The sequence below is a fragment of the Dipodomys spectabilis genome, unplaced genomic scaffold (genome assembly GCF_019054845.1).
Source record: "Dipodomys spectabilis isolate Male_0828 unplaced genomic scaffold, ASM1905484v1 ptg000108l, whole genome shotgun sequence".
Classification (NCBI taxonomy): domain Eukaryota; kingdom Metazoa; phylum Chordata; class Mammalia; order Rodentia; family Heteromyidae; genus Dipodomys; species Dipodomys spectabilis.
In genome coordinates this window covers 22,273,953-22,291,827 of record NW_024870785.1, presented here as the reverse complement: position 1 = coordinate 22,291,827, position 17,875 = coordinate 22,273,953, and the positions used below count along the sequence as shown (strand labels likewise).

At 44.3% G+C, this 17,875-nt stretch overlaps 1 protein-coding gene across 2 annotated transcripts; it reads right to left on the bottom strand.

Moving 5' to 3' along the window:
- Nucleotides 1–1,240: 1,240 nt before the first annotated feature.
- Nucleotides 1,241–15,282, bottom strand: LOC122114368 (integrator complex subunit 14-like). 2 transcript variants are annotated; one of them, XM_042687510.1, is made up of 9 exons: nt 15,183–15,282; nt 11,809–12,092; nt 9,138–9,245; nt 4,885–5,003; nt 4,282–4,424; nt 3,646–3,839; nt 2,612–2,659; nt 1,961–2,187; nt 1,241–1,668 (listed from the first exon to the last, which is right to left on the bottom strand). In XM_042687510.1, the coding sequence occupies exons 2-6, from the start codon at nt 12,028–12,030 to the stop codon at nt 3,829–3,831; spliced, it is 603 nt and encodes a 200-aa protein (XP_042543444.1). In that variant the 5' UTR covers nt 12,031–12,092; nt 15,183–15,282; the 3' UTR covers nt 1,241–1,668; nt 1,961–2,187; nt 2,612–2,659; nt 3,646–3,828. The 2 variants fall into 2 exon arrangements, with proteins under 2 accessions (XP_042543444.1, XP_042543445.1); XM_042687511.1 differs by lacking the exons at nt 1,241–1,668; nt 1,961–2,187; nt 2,612–2,659; ... (1 more) ...; nt 4,282–4,424; nt 4,885–5,003 and adding an exon at nt 6,675–6,858.
- Nucleotides 15,283–17,875: the final 2,593 nt, after the last annotated feature.

Genomic DNA, 17,875 nt, shown 5'->3' with positions numbered 1-17,875 from the left:
ATATCTAAGATGTATTTCCTATTCTTCCACAGTTCACTACATAGTACCACATCATCCTGATCCACATTTGCTAACTAGAATCTATTTGGAGTTTCATAAATCATTCAACACGCTCCCATAGAACATGAACAGGCCCACACCTACTCACCAATGGTTTGTAAGTCTGGCCTTTTTGCTTAAATATGTAATTTTCCCATTTGTATGTTTTTCTATTTCCATGGTTTAAAGCTACCATTGCCCACATTTCATGTCTAGATGTCTTCATCTTTTGTGCCAGTAGTGGAATTTGAACTCAGGACATTGAGCTCTTGCTTACTTTTTGTTCCATTCTGAAACATGTAACTTCAGCCATGCTAGGACTTCCTGACTTTTGCTGGCTCATTGGATAAGTCTTTCAGATTTGTCTACAGGGGCTGATTTGAAGCTCCATCCTGAGGAAGTATAGTGCACTCTTGAAACTAGAATTATTGAGATGGGCCAGGACACCTGGCATGTCTTTGTCCCTCTGACTAAGTTTTCTTTATTGATGATGGCTTTTACCTATTTCCCATGTATTTTGTCAAATACTTTTCCCTCAAAGTAGCTTTTTGATGTTATTTTGAGGTGAAATGTTCTTACATATTTGCACAGAGGAAAATGGGGGTGCGTACTGACTTGACTTCACTAATGGAAGAAAGTCCCGCATTTAGTACATTTAGTCTGACAGAACAACTTTCAAGGACATCTGGTTTGCTATGTCCTAGAGCTTTAGTAGTGGCCTGATCACCCCATGCAGGCATGGGCTGGGTTCCTTGCCCCTCACAGTGCACTGAACACTTCCCTCTATAGCCAGGTAGTGCTCTTGGACAGCTCCAGGTCACTCTGTCTTTTGCCCTTACTCAGGACACATGTGTCTGGGACACCAGAATGTACATTAAAAAACCCACAGTATTTAGGATCCATAAATTGTACAACATAAACATACATCTTAATAAATTTAGAAGAATAAAAAGAATGAACATTTTACAACAATCAGGACAAAAAGAAAAAGAAAGATATCCCCAGGGAGAGGGGAGGGAAGCTCTAAGTCTAGGTCATCTTCTAAGTTGCCTTCAGACATAAATTCTAACTCAGAATCCTCCAAGGGATATACCTCCTCATGAAAGGTAGGATTTGCTCCTGGAGTTGAGAGGAAGGCAGATGCTAATTTCTCAGTTAGAGATTGGCTCTCCTGCAGCAGGACAGATTTGTCCAGATGTTCTGTGAGGACAGATTCACTTTCCGGAGCTGAATCTAACGTTTGGACCTCACTCATTGGTTCCCCTGAACACAGACTGGGGACATTTTCCATCAGCCCCACATGTGCTACTCCCTCCAGCACACCAGGAGAAGTGCTGATTTGACCCTTTATGAGTTGATCTGGGCCGCCTGTGAAAGTCAGAGGAAGACAATCACTATTACCTTCTTCTTTCTTTCATCTCTGTCACATATGGGGTTCAGAACCAGTGTCATATCCACAGGACTCACAACCCGTTGGGGCCTCACTGCAAATGCATGCAACCCCTCTACATGCACATGCTTTGTGGAGTCCAGTGATGGCTCCAGATCTCCATCCATCACCATCCCTGACCATCACCGAGGGCTTCTCTCTTGGCAGGTCAGGAGAAGCTGCTCTATGGCGGCCAAAGCCTGAGAAAGAGAAATAGGTAAAGGAGTTTGACAGTGGATTCTGGATGTTAAGATAGAGTTCAATTTCCATGAGGCTCTAATGGAGGAAGCTGTACAAGTTTACTTTGGACTGAACACTGATGAGAAGGTAAGGTATTTCCAAAGAGTGGCTAAGCTCAACTCCTTTCACCAATAGAACAAACACTGCCTGGCCCAGAGTATCATACAAAGATATTCTTACAACCAGGGGGGTAGTAAGGGCTCTCAGGCAATTAGGACCACCCCTAGAGGCCCAGGCGCCATCCCTACTCACATGCTCTGAGGTGACCACACAGGGACTTCTTCCTCTGTTTCTTGGTCTCATTCTTCCCGGTCTCCTCCAGCTCATCCAGAAGAATGTGGAGGTGGAGGAGCAGGTCCGAGGAGGGCATGTGGAGCATGGCATAGTGGGTAAGTTCTTTCACCGGGTGTCGGTTCTGGGGCTCTCAGAAATCAGCAGGATAGCAGTCCATCCACATGGTGAAGACGGAACAAAGGGTGCTGTGGGCAGATTGGTGACAAGAAGAGTGAGTTCCTGCCCTCCCTATCCTGGGCCTCCCATAGCCCCTTTCTGCAAGGACTGCTATATGCACACTTGCATGTTGGGAAGCAGGAGGAGACTCCTGCAGGCAGAGTGATCTTCACCAGCCACGACTAGAAGCTTCTGAAAGATAATTCTCCAATATTCTCACTGTGATAGGTAACAAGAAAGAACTGATTTTGTACACACAGCCCTCCCTGTCATCCCTGAGAGTCCACAACCACACCACAGCTGTCTCTTCTGCCACCACTCCAATCCCAAGCCTGTGCCCCCTAGTGAAAAGCACAAGTGGTGTGCAAATGAGAAATCTGCACTTTGAATCAGCAGCCTCAAAGATACCATTTTGAACGAAGGGTCCTTTTCTTTGTGCCACAGTCTACTTACTTCTTTACTTGTTCATCTTCCTGGGAGTTACGGCCCGGGAATCTGTACCTATGGGAGGACAGGAGGAAGTCACCTCTCAGCTTCTCCTTTTTGCCCAAACAAGACATATATGGGATGGGCTCATTCCCAGATGGGAATGGAATCTGACACATAAACAAGTGAGGTATGTCTATACAGTTCAGTGAAAATTCTTCTATGAGAGGTATATATATTTGGTCCAAGGAAAATGTGCCAGTGGCTAATACCTCAAATTCTAGCTCAACAGGAACATGAGATCTCAGGTGCACAGTCTGATCAGACATTAGTCAGTGAAAGTCTAAAGAACTAATTTTTAAAAGACCAGAATAGCACCTATGGTTCAAAGGCTGTAGTGGTATCTCTGAGCACCAAAGAAACAGCAATCAGGCCCTGAGTTCAGGTTTCAGGACTGGCACACACACAAAATCATAAAAGCTTCAGGGGTTATAAATATGTAAAGCCAACATAATCCCTCCCTGAGGTCTCTGAGTTGATTCAGCCTCCAGTTCACCTGCCTCCCCCACACGACAGCCTTTCCTGGGTCTACATTATTCACAGACATCCAATTCCCAATGAAACCTTATTTACTCATGGGAAATGTGATTTCCTAGCACCTCACCTAGGTGAGGGCAGAAGTTGGGTGCCAGTGGCACATGCCTGTAATAACAGCCCCTCAGTAAGCAAGCTTCTGAGGTTCCAGTAGCTTTTCTGGGAAATGTCCTGGGCAGACCACTACTAAGAAAGTAGGCAGGGGAAGTGGTGCTGTAGCTCAAGTGGTAGAGCGCTCGCCTTGAACTGAAGAGCTGAGGGACAGCACTCAGGCCCAGAGTTCAAGCCCCATGACCAACAAAAAAAAAAAAAAGAAAGTAGGCAGGGGGTGCACTTCTTTGTCTCATGCCAAGCTCCTGTGAGAAGACCCCCATGAAATCAACAGGTTCATAGGGGTGCCAAGTATTCCACAACTCAGCAAGGAGGGGCTGAACAGACCAAGATGCGAAGGAAGGAGGAACACTCACTTTTTAAACACAATATCCAGCACTTGCTCCATCATCCCCCACTGTCTATAATTGTGGAGGAAGTTTCCAACATAGAAGAGATCGCCTTTCTGGTAGGCAGGGACCAGGTTCATCACCAGCATGTCCAGCAGGCCTGCCTCCGGGCTTCATACATTGCATGGCACATTCAGGGTCAGGCCTGACTCATTGGCACACTAAGGTGGGAAAAAGAATCAGAAAAAATGATGATAATGAGAACACTTCCAAATGAGTAATTGTGATAGAGTGGATTGAAATCTATGCAGAAAGCATTATCTCAGTATAGACAAATCACCTAAGAAGGTTCTCCTGTGGACTGCATGAAGCCCTGGGTTTGATTCCTCAGTATCACATAAACAGAAAAGTCTGAAGTGGTGCTGTGGCTCAAGTGGTAGAGGGCTAGCCTTGAGCAAAAGAGGCTCAAGGACAATGCCCAGGCCCTGAGTTCAAGCCCCCAGGACCAGCAAAAAAAAAAAAAATCCAGGGCTGATGACAATAGCACCTCCCTGTGAGAATACAAGATTCTTTCCAACCCTCCTAGATGGGGAGAAAGTAAGTCACAAGTGAAAAGAGGGCAGAGAAAAGAGGAAGGCCAGGAGGGAATTTTTAATGCATTACCTGTGTTAATGACTTTTGGGATAGGATCGATTTCTTCATCTACAATGAATGGCTCTGGCCTGGGGAAGACCTGGACATCAGCGGTCAGGTGGCCACACTTGAGCACAGCATGGAAAGGCGTATATGCCAGGTCTATCAGCTTTCTAGAAGATGATCATGACTTGTTAAGGGAGGAAAAGTTCACATGTGGTACACATAAAAGGACTGTACACAAAAAGTAACATTTCAAGATGTAAAGTTGGTTAAACCTTCGCACTGATTCCAAAACTAAATCTACTTGTGAAACGGAAAACATTTTGATGTTTTTAAAGAGGAAATTTCAATTGAGAGAGAAACCCCAGAGCAAGTTAAACTTGGGAACAGCTGAGTCTTTTTAAAGCATGACCACCTTATTTTACCTGAGAAACGGGCAACTGTGGGAAAATGGACTCACACTGTTAGAAATAATACAGTAACTGAGAGGTTGCCGAAATAGCTCAGTTGGGAGAACATTAGACTGAAGAAATAATACAGTAACTGTTCTTCTTGGTTGTCAAATTATAATATCAGATTGTAAAGAAGCCCCCACTCCCCTCAAAAAACAACTTTAAGGCATATACTCACCCAAACATAGACTGCACGTTTTTCAAGCACAGGGGGCCATCAATAGTAAAAATTTGCCCTTCACCGTTGTTGCGGTCTATGAGACGTTCAAGGCATTCCAGGGAATCGGTGCTCTGAAGCTACAAAGCAAGAGAGGACACCTTTAAAGTAGAACAAATCACCACATCACACTACCAGCACACCAAGGCCATAGCCACTGTAACAAAATGAGCAATAAACGGTTTGTTTGGTTTGTTCTTTTGGTTCTGGTACTGGGGCTTAAACTCAAGGCCTTACACTTTTTTTTTTGTCCGTTGCAGGGGTTTAACTCAGGGCTTTAACACTGTCCCTGAGCCTCTATGTATTCAAAGCTAGTGTTCTACCACTTCAGCCTAGAGCTACTTTCAGTTTTTTTGAGTCGTTAATTGGAGATAAGAGTCTCAAGACTCAAGTCTCAAGTGGAGCCACAGCTCCACTTCCAGCTTTTTTGGTAGTTTTGGTAGATAAGAGTCTCACGGACTTTCCTGCCCAGGCTGGCTTTGAACCATGATCTTCAGATCTCAGCCTCCTGAGTAGCTAGGATTACGGGTGTTGAGTCGTGAGATGATTTTCTTAACAGTCAATATCAGAAGGAAGTAACTACAGGGGCTGGGAAGGTGGCTCAGTGGTAGAGCGCTTGCCTTGCATGCATGAGGCCCTGGGTTCAATTCCTCAGCACCACATAAGCAAAAAGAAAAAAGCCGGAAGTGGTGCTGTGGCTCAAGTGGTAGAGCGCTAGCCTTGAGCTGAAGAGCTGAGGGACAGCGCCTAGGCCCAGAGTTTAGGTCTCACGATGGGACCCCCTCCAAAAAAAAATACAAATAAAGAAGTAGCACAACAATTGTTCTGTGTGTGTGCCAGTTCCTGGGCTCAATTCCAGAGCCTAGGTGCTGTCCTTGAGCTTTTTGCTCAAGGCTAGCACTCTACCACCTGAGCAAAACTCCACTTCCAGATTTTTTGGTAGTTTAGTGGAGATACTGAGTCTCATGGACTTTCTTACCTCAACTATTGCAATCTGCCTCAAGGTTACAAGAGGTACTTCATTCATAAGTAGTTCTGCAGATTCTCAGGAGACCACAGTCAGTAGCCATACAGCATCTTCCATACAACCTGTTCCTGACATGGTTTGGTAAGAGCCATCAATTATCAGCATTTTATAGAGAAAAACTGAGGTAAAGTGAAATAATTCCTGACTCAATGGGAAAAGCAGGAAGTATTTAATAAAACACATCAGAAGCCAGGTGCTGTTGGCTCATGCCTGTAATCCTAGCCACTCAGGAGGTTGAGAGCTGAGGATGGCAGTTTGAAGCCAAGCCTGAGTAGTAAAATCTGTGAGATCTTCAGCTCCACTAAACTACCAAAAAAGCCAGAAATGGAGCTGTGGCTCAAAATGGTAGAGTGCTAGTCTTGAGCAAAAAGCTCAGGGACAGCATCCAGGCTTTGATTTTAAGCCCCAATACCAGCACCACAACAAACAAACAAAAGGACCTATGTTCCCCCCTTCCAAAAAAAGCCCCCCCCAAAACAAAAAAAACCTAAAGTATATCTCTGTCAACATTTCTGGAGGAATGGACAGAAAAAAAAGAACATCTCAAGCCTTCATGGTCATCAGCACAATGGGCATCTCCAGCTATACTCTTGGAGAGGTGAGTGTTGTTATGTCAAAGAGCATGTGAAATCAAGTCTTTTCAAATCTAAATGTTATACCGTACGCAAGAGTGTTCATTGAATATACTGAAAAATAAACCGAGCCCTGGGATTTACCTAACCCATCTAAAAAGCAGTTAGCAGAAGGCAGGTAACTTCCAGGGTTGCCATGCACATGATGTATAACTTAGACGGGAAAGGGAAAGGCAGCGGGAACCTGTTGCTGTCGCTCCTTTGATTGTGTGTCGCTAGGGAATGTCGCAGGGACCCTCTACCAATGCCGAGACAGCCGTCCGTCACCAGAACGACCTGTGTGCAAAGGACAAGTATCCATTAAGCCACATGCCCAACAGCTCCACCCAGGTTTGCTTTCACTGCTACAGGAATGTGCAGGGAGCTTTGTGGGGTGATGGGTATGTTCTAGGTCTTAATTGTAGTAAGGATATACATCCACTTGTGAAAATCTAGCAAACTGTGTGATTTATTTGTTTGTTTATGTGCCGGTCTTGGGGCTTGAACTCAGGGCCTGGGCTCTATTTGTGAACTATTTTGCTCAAGACTGGTGTTCTTCCACTAGAGCCACACCTCTACTTTTGCCTTTTTACTGGTTAGCTGGAGATAAAAGTCTCACAGACTTTCCTCAGGCTAGAATCAAACCATGATCTTCAGATCTCTGCCTCTTGAGTAGGTAGGATTACAAGCATGAGCCCCTGATGCCTGGCTTAAGTCATGGTACTTGAACTCAGGGCCTGGGTGCTATCCCTGAGCTCTTTTTGCTCAAGGCTAGCACCCTACCACTTTGAGTCACAATTGCACTTCTGGTTTTCTGATGGTTAATTAGAGATAAGAGCCTCACAGACTTTCTTGCTGAGCTGACTTTGAACCTGGATCCTCAGATCTCAGCCTTCTAAGTAACTTGGATTATATATGTGAGCCACTGGCCCCGGGCTAAAATTATCTTTAACTAGTTATACCACAGGGTTTTAATTCAACGTCAACTGATATGTAGAATACACTTTGATCAGTGTCAACCTTTCTATCAGTTTTCCATGTACTCCAAACTTACCCATCTGAAGTTTTCTAGTCCCAGTTTCAATATGTACATTGAATATTATGACTGTTTTTGTCCACCATTCTTTTTCTCTCTCTCTGCTCTCCTTAACATCCATCCTCATAGACAAGACCAAACCATGTATTTTGAATTTGTGCATTTAAAACAAAAATGCAGGTACTAGAGCTTGAACTCAGGGCCTGGGTACTGTCCTTTAGCTTTTTCTGCTCAAGGCTAGCACTCTCCCATTTGGCCCACAACTCTACTACCAACTTTTTAGTGTTTAACTGGAGATGAGAGTTTCCTCTTTCCTGCCTGGGTTGGCTTTGAATGGAGATCCTCAAATCCTAGTCTTCTGAGTAGCTAGGATTACAGGTGTGAGCCACTGGTGTCCCACAAGAGCAAATCTTAATGATTCTCTTCACTTTTTAGACAACTCAGTTGAGATGGTTAGAAATTTGCTGAATAACTGCTACACTGAGATAATGAAGAATAGACACTATTGTTCCGTGTTTACAATTCTACCACACAAAATTATAATCCGTCCTTCAGTGAATAGTTATAAATTCTACTGTGAGCCCTTTGTCTTTATATAAACAATATAAATTTTCAGTACATCAATTTACCAGGAAAATACTTTCCTCGAGGCATAGGTCTGCTTTCTGAACACATTAGTACGACTTAAATTCGTGTGATACGATTACAGTGATTTAATGCCTTCTTTAAAAACTGTACAAATAGTGTAAAATGTAGTTTGTGGAGTTATAACGTAGGCGGTTAGAGCCTGAGGAAAATCAACACTACAGTGGTTAATGATTTGTATGTTTTGCACATGTGCTCATGCATGTGTACATGCACTCCTAGTAGCTTAACCTCAGGGTCTGGGTGTTGTCCCTGAGTCTCTCTGTGCTCAAGGCTAGCACTCTACCACTTGAGCCACAGCACCACTTCTGGCTTTTTCTGTTGATGTGGTATTGAGGAATCGTCCCCAAGGCTTCATGCATGCTAGGCAAGCACTCTACCACTAAACCACATTCCTAGCCCTTTTTTAGCTTTTTCATTCAAGGCTAGTGCTCCATCACTTGAGCCACAGCTCCACATCTGGCTTTTTGCTACTTAACTGGAGACGTGTCTCACGGACTTTCTAGCCTCAGCTAGCTTCAAATTGAGATCCTCAGATCTCAGCCTCTTGAATACCTAAGATTTACAGGCCAGTTTGGGGGGTCTATATTTTCTCTTCCTTTTTTCTTTCTTTCTGGTGCCAGTCCTAGAGCTTGAACTCAGACCCTGTGCATTGTCCCTGAGCTTTTTTTGCTCAAGGCTAGCACTCTACCACTTGAGTCATAACTCTACTTTTTTTTTTTCCTTTTTTGGTTAATTGGAGATAAGATTCTCATATACTTTCCTGCCTGGGCTGGCTTTGACCAGCAATCCTTGGATTTCAGCCCCCTTAGTAGCTAGGGTTACAGGTGTGAGCCACTAGTGCCTGGCTCGTTAATGATATTAACTAAGGACATTGAAAAAAACTAAGCATTACCTGGCAAGGGATCGCACCTCCCCAGTCTTGCTGAACAATGTTACAGACACGAACCAGTGCGGACTCTAGGCATGTCTTGTCGTAATTGTCCATGTTACTCAGTGCTTCCTTATTGGGCGAGAAAAAAATTGCTCATTATTCTCTGCTGTTTTGTTATTAGAAACCAATATAAACTGTATGAAGTCTGAGTATCATACAGCGAACACTGAGTTTCTGTAAGCCCCAAAGCATAGGTTCCAGACAACACGCGCACACACACACACACACACACACACACACACACACACACACACACACACAAACACAGCAAAACAGACTTCCTCAACTGTAAAGGACAATGAAATAAGCTTAAAGTAATGACCAAAATGTATGGACCATTAACCATAATCTCCTAAACACCATTCTGTGCACTTTACACGGATTTAATCATCCTACCATTGTTCACCCTACTTTTAAATGAGGAATTTTTTTGGGGGGGGTCCGGTCATAGGGCCTGAACTCTGGGCCTGGGCGCTGTCCCTCAGCTCTTCAGCTCAAGGCTAACGCTCTACCACTTGAGCCACAGCGCCACTTCCAGCTTTTTTCCTTTTGCTTATGTGGTGCTGAGGAATCGAACCCAGGGCCTCTGGCATGCAAGACATGCGCTCTACCACTGAGCCACCTTCCCAGCCCTAAATGAGGAAATTTTTAAGAAGTGGCCTGGCTCCAGAGCTTCTGCTTTTACCTCTTACACCTCATTCATTACATTGCAATTCTCTAAATTTTAGAACTGCTAAACAACAAAAAATCTTTAGCTAAATAACTTATAAGAAAACCAGTACAAGCAGAGTGGGGTGGCTTACGCCCATAATCCTAGCTATTTTGAGAGGCAGAGATTGGGAAATTGCTGTTAAGAGGCTGGCCTGGGAAGAAAATTCACAAGACTCTATTTCAACCAAAGACTAGGTGTGGTAGCACACACCTGTTATCCCCACTGACATGGGGAAGCACAAGTGGAAGGATCAAAGCCCAAACCATCCAGGGCATAAACTGAGACTATAATCTGAAAATACCCAGTACAAAAAAAGGTTGGAAGTATGACTCATGTGGTAGAGCATCTACCTACCAAGCATGAGGTCCTGAATTCAAGACTCAGTACCACCAAGAGTCCACCAGTACGATTAAAAAAAAATTTAAGTCTCATAAAGATGCAAGATAATAAAAGGAAAGCTTTAATAAAAATTAGTAAGAATTCAGCCGGGCACCAGTGGCTCATGCCTATAATCCTAGCTACTCAGGAGGCTGAGATCTGAGGATTGCGGTTCAAAGCCAGCAGGGGCAGGAAAGTCCATGAAACTCTTATCTCCAATAAACCACCAGAAAACCGGAAGTGGCGCTGTAGCTCAAGTGGTAGAGCACTAGCCTTGAGCTGAAGAACTGAGGGACAGTGCTCAGGCCCAGAGTTCAAGGCCCACGACTGACAACAACAAAAAAATTACTAAGAATGCAAACTGCATTAATCCTGCATTTCCAAATTGCCCAACAATTATTTAATTGCTCAGTTTAATTTCAGAAACACTTATTGTCTACTCACTGGCCAAGACACTGTGTTAAGAACTATAGGAGATATTAATGGTTTAAAGACATCTGGCTAGCTCATAGAACTCATAAATATTATAGATCACTACAGACAATTTGCCCCATGAAATTAGAATGTGTTTGTGATTTTAACTAAGCATCACTATCTCGCAATACAGTGAAATTTGGGAAATTATGTAATCACTTAATCACAATAAAGAATTTGAAAAAAAAATAAAGACATCTGGCTTATCTCAGAAAAATATCTTTGAAAGACAATACCTATTAAGATTTTAAAATGACAACATTGAGCTGGGTACTAGTAGCTCATACCTGTAATCCTAGCTACTCAGGAGGCTGAGATCTAACGACATCTGACGCCACCTTGGGCAGGAAAGTCCATGAGACTCTTATCTCAATCAACCAGCAAAAAAGTTGGAAGTGGAGCTATGGCTCAAGTGGTAGAGTGCCAACCTTGAGCAAAAATTTCAAGGATAACGCCCAGGTCCTGAATTCAAGCCCCAGGATAGAAAAAAAGAAGAAAAAGAAAAATAATAATATCTTGGCATCTATAAATGAATACTATCTGTTGTAGAGTAAGCATCATTCTGAACTTTCTAGAAGAAGTTTGTGTGTGTGTGTGTGTGTGTGTGTGTGTGTGTGTGTGTCTGTGCGTGTGTGTGTTTTAATAAGGGCTATTTTTCATTACCTAAAAATTGTATGAGAAAGTAGAAAACAGCAGAATGGCAAAAAATGTTGAATTTAGGGACTGAAGCATGGTATGCTGAAATGTTCACCTTTCCTAAGAATTCCAGAAAATGGACCATGACCTTTCTCTGCTTATGTGGTGCTGAGGAATCGAACCCAGGGCCTCATGAATGCAAGGCAAGCACTTTACCAGTCAGCCACCTTCCCAGCCCCCATGACCTCTTTCTCTACCTCATAGCTTTACAAAAGAAAGGCCTAAGACCTATTGGTTATGAATTATGCTTTATAGCTGTGCATATTAAGTGCCTGTATATTTATTATTAAATAATTCTAAGGCCTAAAATCAGTACACTATTATCATACTGCTTTCTTTCCAATCAACTTGGGTCTTTATTCCTTTTTGTACCTGCAGGATGTTATAATCTCTTGTGAAGAAGACCATCAGCTCCCAAAGCGATGAGAAAACCACTAATGCTGTGAATTCAAGCTTGTAGTTTGTGGCCATGTGCTCAAACAGCATTGTCAACCCATGGGCTGCAAGGTGCTTCCGCTGGTATTCCTCAGACCCCTCGATTGACACAGGCCGAGTCATGGAGAGGGACACGTCCATCACCACCACTGTTGGCATGGTGAACAGAATTTGAGCCAGCCCAGTCAGAATGCAGACAACAAGCTACAAATAGTGAAATGCTGTGGGGAAAAAAAAAAGAAATGTCACAGAAGGAAAGCAATATCTTTTCACCATAACTGTAACCAATTTTCCAGAAATAAGGCAAGGTGACCCCTATATAGGTCAATCTGCAGAGAATTCTGGGAGAAAGAAGACAGCAGCCTAATTCACTGGGAAGACCACTCCCAGACACACTCAAAACACACTATCTACACCTGTGGCTCAAGGGCTACCTTATTACCAGTGGGAAAAAGCATTAAAGGTAGGCCTTACTTCCAACTTTCAATTTTTATATAAAATATGTATTTATTTATATAAATATGTATATACTTACATATATACATTTATGTATATATACATATATAGAGGGGGGAAGAGAGAGAGATACACACACACACACATATACACACTCGTGGTTCACAACTGTAATCCTAGCTACCCAGGAGGCTGAGATATGGGGATCATGGTTTGAAGCCATCTCAGACAGGAAAGTCTGTGAGACTTTTATCTCCAATTAACTACCAAAAAGCCAGAAGTGGAGCTGTGGCTCAAGTGGTAGAGTACTAGCTTTGAGTGGGAGGCAGGGGTAGGGGGGAGCTAAGGATCAGCACCCAGGCCCTGAGTTTGTCTCAATACTGGGGTGCATGAACGCACGCGCACACATGCACGCCCACACATGCACGTGCTTGCGTGCGCGTGTGCGCACGCCCGCACACACACACACACACACACACACACACACACACACACACACACTATAGCTTAATGCTGGTGGCCTGTAATACTAGATACTCAGGAAGCTAAGGTCAGAGGCTTTTATTTTGGAGCCAGTCTGCTCATCAGTCATGAACCAGCAAGTTGAGGGAAAGCATGAAGCCCTGAATACAAGCCCCAATACCAGCCTCAAAGTAAAATTAAATAAATATATAAATAAAATGTAATTTGGCTCCTGTGAACCACTATGTTCTAAGTTTCCAACAGCTCCCTTATAATTTGAATTTTAGAATTTCACACATCCGTGCTTGGGCATTGTACCAGCAAGCAGTCTGGCTATTGTTAAACATTTTGAAGTGAATTCCAAAAAACAAACAGTGAACATTAACCTTGTATAATGTTTTTACATCTACCTAAAGTCTTCCACAATTGTATATGACACAAGCAATGTGACTATGAAGTTGTACGAAGTATACACATATAGTCCTGTAACCCACTTTCCTTAGTTATGTATTTTTTTTTAAGCTGGGTCATTTATTTGTAACTACATGCTATTTCATTGTGTCAACAGACTACAGTTTCTCTCTCCTTTCCTTCCCTTTCCCCTTTCCCCTTCTTTCCTTTCCTTGGTAGAGCTTGAACTCAGGGCCTGGCGCTGTCCCTGAGCTTTTTCACTCAAGCCTAGAGTTCTACCACTTTGAGCCATAGCCACTCTTCTGGTTTTCTGGTACTTCATTGGAGATGAGTCTCACAGACTTTCCTGCCTGGGCTAGCTTTGAACCTTGATCATGAGATCTCAGCCTCCTGAGTAGTTAGGATTACAAGGGTGAGCCACTGGCGCCAGGCTCCTGGGCTGGCTTTTAACTCTTCAGATCTCAGCCTCCTAAGTAGCTAGGATTATAGGCTTGAGCTACTGGTGCCTGGCACACTATAGTCTCTTAACAGAGGATCAACAAGTTGTATCCACATTAGTGGGTCTCTGTATTTGTTATTTCTTTATTTTTGTGCATAGAATTTTTTTAAATTTTGTGAGTGTGCCAGTATTAAGATGGGAATCTCTAGGATTCCATCTGGGTTGGATTTGAGATGTGATCCTCTAGGTCTCAGCTTGCTAAGTAACTAGAATTAAACCTGACTGAAAACAATGTTTTAAACAGGGGGTTAGGAACACAGGTTAAACAGCAAAAGCGTTTTTTTTTTTAAAACCTCATAATAGACATAGCTTTCCACATCAATAGACTAACCAGAAAAAAAATTCACTCCTGGGAAGTCCCAAATGTTTAACTATTTTGATAGACAAATTTAAATTTGTCTCCCTCATCTCTGCCTCATTAAAGTTGTTGTTTGTTCAACATAACCCTGTTAAAAATGTCATAGCAGCACCTCTCAGTCATGTTCTCTCTGTGTGTGACAGAACACGGTGTTGGATGGATGCTTGAAGAAAAGTGATTGAAGCGTCTCAGCAGCTCTACAGAACACCGTCCAGCTAAGGCCCGCATCAGCGGCTCACGCCGGTAATCAACAGGAGGCTGAGAGCTGAAGATGGTGGTTCGAAGCCAGCCCTGCCAGGAAGCCTAGTCCTTGAGACTTTCTTTTTTTTTAATCTCCATTAACCTACCAAAGAAAACGGGATGTGCAAGTGTGGCTCCAGTGGTAGGGCGCTAGCCTTGAGCTCAGGGACGGGCTCAGGCTCTGAGTTTAAGGCCCCAGAACCAGCGCTAGAACCAAACAAAACCCCTCAGGGGGCGAGCCTCAAAGCGTGGGCCTCGTCTGAGTCTCCCAGCCGCCGCGGAGGCCGCAGCTACCTGTCAGCCTTCTCCCGGGCAGACGTCTGGCTGCAAATGTGCAGCTCCTCTCCGCGGGGCGGGTAGGGGTGGGGTTAGGGGCAGGGTGGAGAGGCCCCACCCTCTTCCTCGCACAGCCCTAGGAACACAAAGCCCTCTGGAAGGCCTTAGACACTAGTTTATTTTATCTAGTGACACAGGACACAGGGCACCAGAAAATTGTAAGGGGAGCTGTGACTCAAAGTAGAAGAGCATTAGCCTTGGGAAAAAAGAGCTCAGAGACAGTGCCCACGGACGGCGACGGGAGGTGTCCCCCCAACAACTGACAATCAACCTCTAAAATCAGTGAAAAGACCTGGAAGTCCCTCCTGAGGAAAGCGGGGAGAGAGGGGCCCAAAACGGGGCGAAATGGGGCTGTTCACACAGCGCTCGGCAGTCCCGGGTCGCGGTGCGCAGGGTCCCCGGGAATGGCGCCCCAGAGCCGGCGCGGGGAGGCCGCAATGGCCGGGCGCTGGGCCTGCGCGGCTCTTCTCACCTCACCCTTCGCCTGTATCCCTACAACCGATTGAACGCGACCCTCAGGCCGCCGCCGCCGCCGCCTCCTGCACTCACCCCAAGCCCATCGCCGGCCACAGTCCGTCCGCTTCAACTTTCCGCCCGGGCGCCACAACCGGAACTATAAGGGCCGCGGGACCCCAGGGAGCCCGGCGCCGTCGGCGTCGCGAGAGGAGCGGAGGCGGCTTCGGGGGCGGGAGGGGTGGGAGGGGCGGGGCTTCAGGCTGGGCGGGGAGGGGCGGGAGGGGCGGGAGGAGCGGGGCTTCAGGCTGGGCGGGGAGGGGCAGGGCTGTGGCTCGGCTGGGCCACTAGGGAGCGCGTCCTCCCCAGCTCCTCTCCGCGGGGCGGGTAGGGGTGGGGTTAGGGGCAGGGTGGAGAGGCCCCACCCTCTTCCTCGCACAGCCCTAGGAACACAAAGCCCTCTGGAAGGCCTTAGACACTAGTTTATTTTATCTAGTGACACAGGACACAGGGCACCAGAAAATTGTAAGGGGAGCTGTGACTCAAAGTAGAAGAGCATTAGCCTTGGGAAAAAAGAGCTCAGAGACAGTGCCCACATGAGTTAAAGCTCCACGACCAAACAGAGAGACAGACAGACAGACCGACAGACAGAGAAATCCCTCATAACTCCATTCAGAAAATGTATCTGGATATCTAAGATGTTTTTCCTATTCTTTCACAATTCACTACATAGTACCACATCATCCTGATCCGCATTTGGCTAGCTGGAATCTATTTGGTGTTTTATAAATGATTCCACATGCTCCCATAGAACATGAACAGCCACACCCCCACTCACCAATGGGTTATTCTACATTTAAGCCAATAATATCTCCATACCATCTCCATGGTCAGCTGCATCATCTTTTCAAGTATAGCTGTATATGGTTTCAATAATGCACACATGGACCACCCACAACTAAACCATTTGCATAAATATAAAATGCTTTGATTCATGAAGAAAAAAATCTGCTTTGTTTAACAAATATATTCTAAATGGTCCTTATCTCCAGAGCATTTTTGAAGAAAAAAAACGCAGAATGGAACCATGAAACTCGGAATATACAATGACTAGGAATTATCTCATTTAACTAAAAGGAAATAAACCCTACCTTTAAACATATGGAAAACTCATTAAGCATTATTGCTGAGCTTTTCTGCTCAAGGCTAGCATCTACCCATTGAGCCAAACATCACTGGTCCTTGAGATACATGGCATTAACATTATAGCGTGTTTCACAAAAGACAGTTACACAAAGTCTCAACAGAGGCTCATTTTAGTGACTCATTTTAGGGTTCAGGTTGAAGTAGGTGGAGATAGAAAAATAACACTACATGTCCTGATCCCCAGAGAGACAAGACTCAGCCTTAGCATAGCAGCTGTTGTCTGCAAGCTTCTTTGCTGTTTTCTTATTCTTCAGTTGTTTCTGCTCTTGGCTGGTGCTCTGCCACTTGAGCCTGACCCCAGTTCTTTCTTTTTGAGGGTTAATTAGAGATTATGACTTTGTAGTATGATGAGCAATGAGTCATTCATACCCAGTATTGTGCCTATTTGACAAAATTGATGGCCAGGAGTTGATGTGTGAGGGGAAACTACATTTCTTTTTTCTATTTCATATCTGGACCTAATGTATAAGTCTGGCCTTTTTGCTTAAACTAATATGTAATTTTCCCATTTCTATACATCTCTTTTCCCTTGGATTAAAGCTACCATTGCACACATTTCAGGTTTAGATGTCTTTATCTTTTGTACCAGTAGTGGAGTTTGAACTCAGGGCCTTGAGCTCTTGCTTATTTTCTTGTTCAGTGCTTAAACATACAACCTGAGCCATGCTACAAGTCCTGACTTTTGCTGGCTCAGTGAATAAGAGTCTTTCACATTTGTCTATGGGGGCTGATTTGAACCTCCTTCCTGAGGAAGGACAGGGCAGTCTGGAAGATAGAATAATTGCAATGAGCCAGGACCCCTGCCATGTCCTCTGAGGAAGTCCCTCTGAGTGTTCTTTCTTCCACTGATGATGACTTTTACTTTTCAGTAAACCTAATGCCTATGTATTTTGTCAACTACTTTTCCACCAAAGGAGCTATTTAATGTCATTTTCAGGTGAAATTTACTTACATATTTGCACAAAGCACAATGGGTGTGCATAAACACTTGAATTCACTGTTACAAGAAAGTCCTCCATAAATTACATTTGGTCTGACATTTGTCTCAATAGACAGAAAAACTTTCAAGGACATCTGCTTTGCTATGTCCTAGAATTTTAGTAGTGGCCTGATCACCCCATGCACGCATGGACTGGATTCCTTGCCATCCCCTGTGGTTTGAGCAGTTCCCTGTATAGCCAGTAAGTTCTCTTGGACAGCTCCAGGCACTGTGTTTTGCCCCCACTTAGGACCCAGGCGTCTGGGACATAAGATTGTACACTTAAAAACCTATAGTATTTAGGATCCATAAATTGTACAACATAAACATACACATTTTAATAAATTTAGAAGAATAAAAATAATGAACATTTTACAACAATTAGGACAAAAAGAAGAAGAGAGATATCCCCAGGGAGAGGGGAGGGAAGCTCTAAGTCTAGGTTGGCTTCTAAGTTGCCTTCAGGCATAAATTCTACCTCAGAATCCTCTAAGGGATCTACCTCCTCATGAAAGATAGGATTTGCTCCTGGAGTTGAGAGAGGCAGATTCTAACTTCTCAGTTGGAGATTGGTTCTGCTGCAGCAGGACAGATTTGTCCGGAT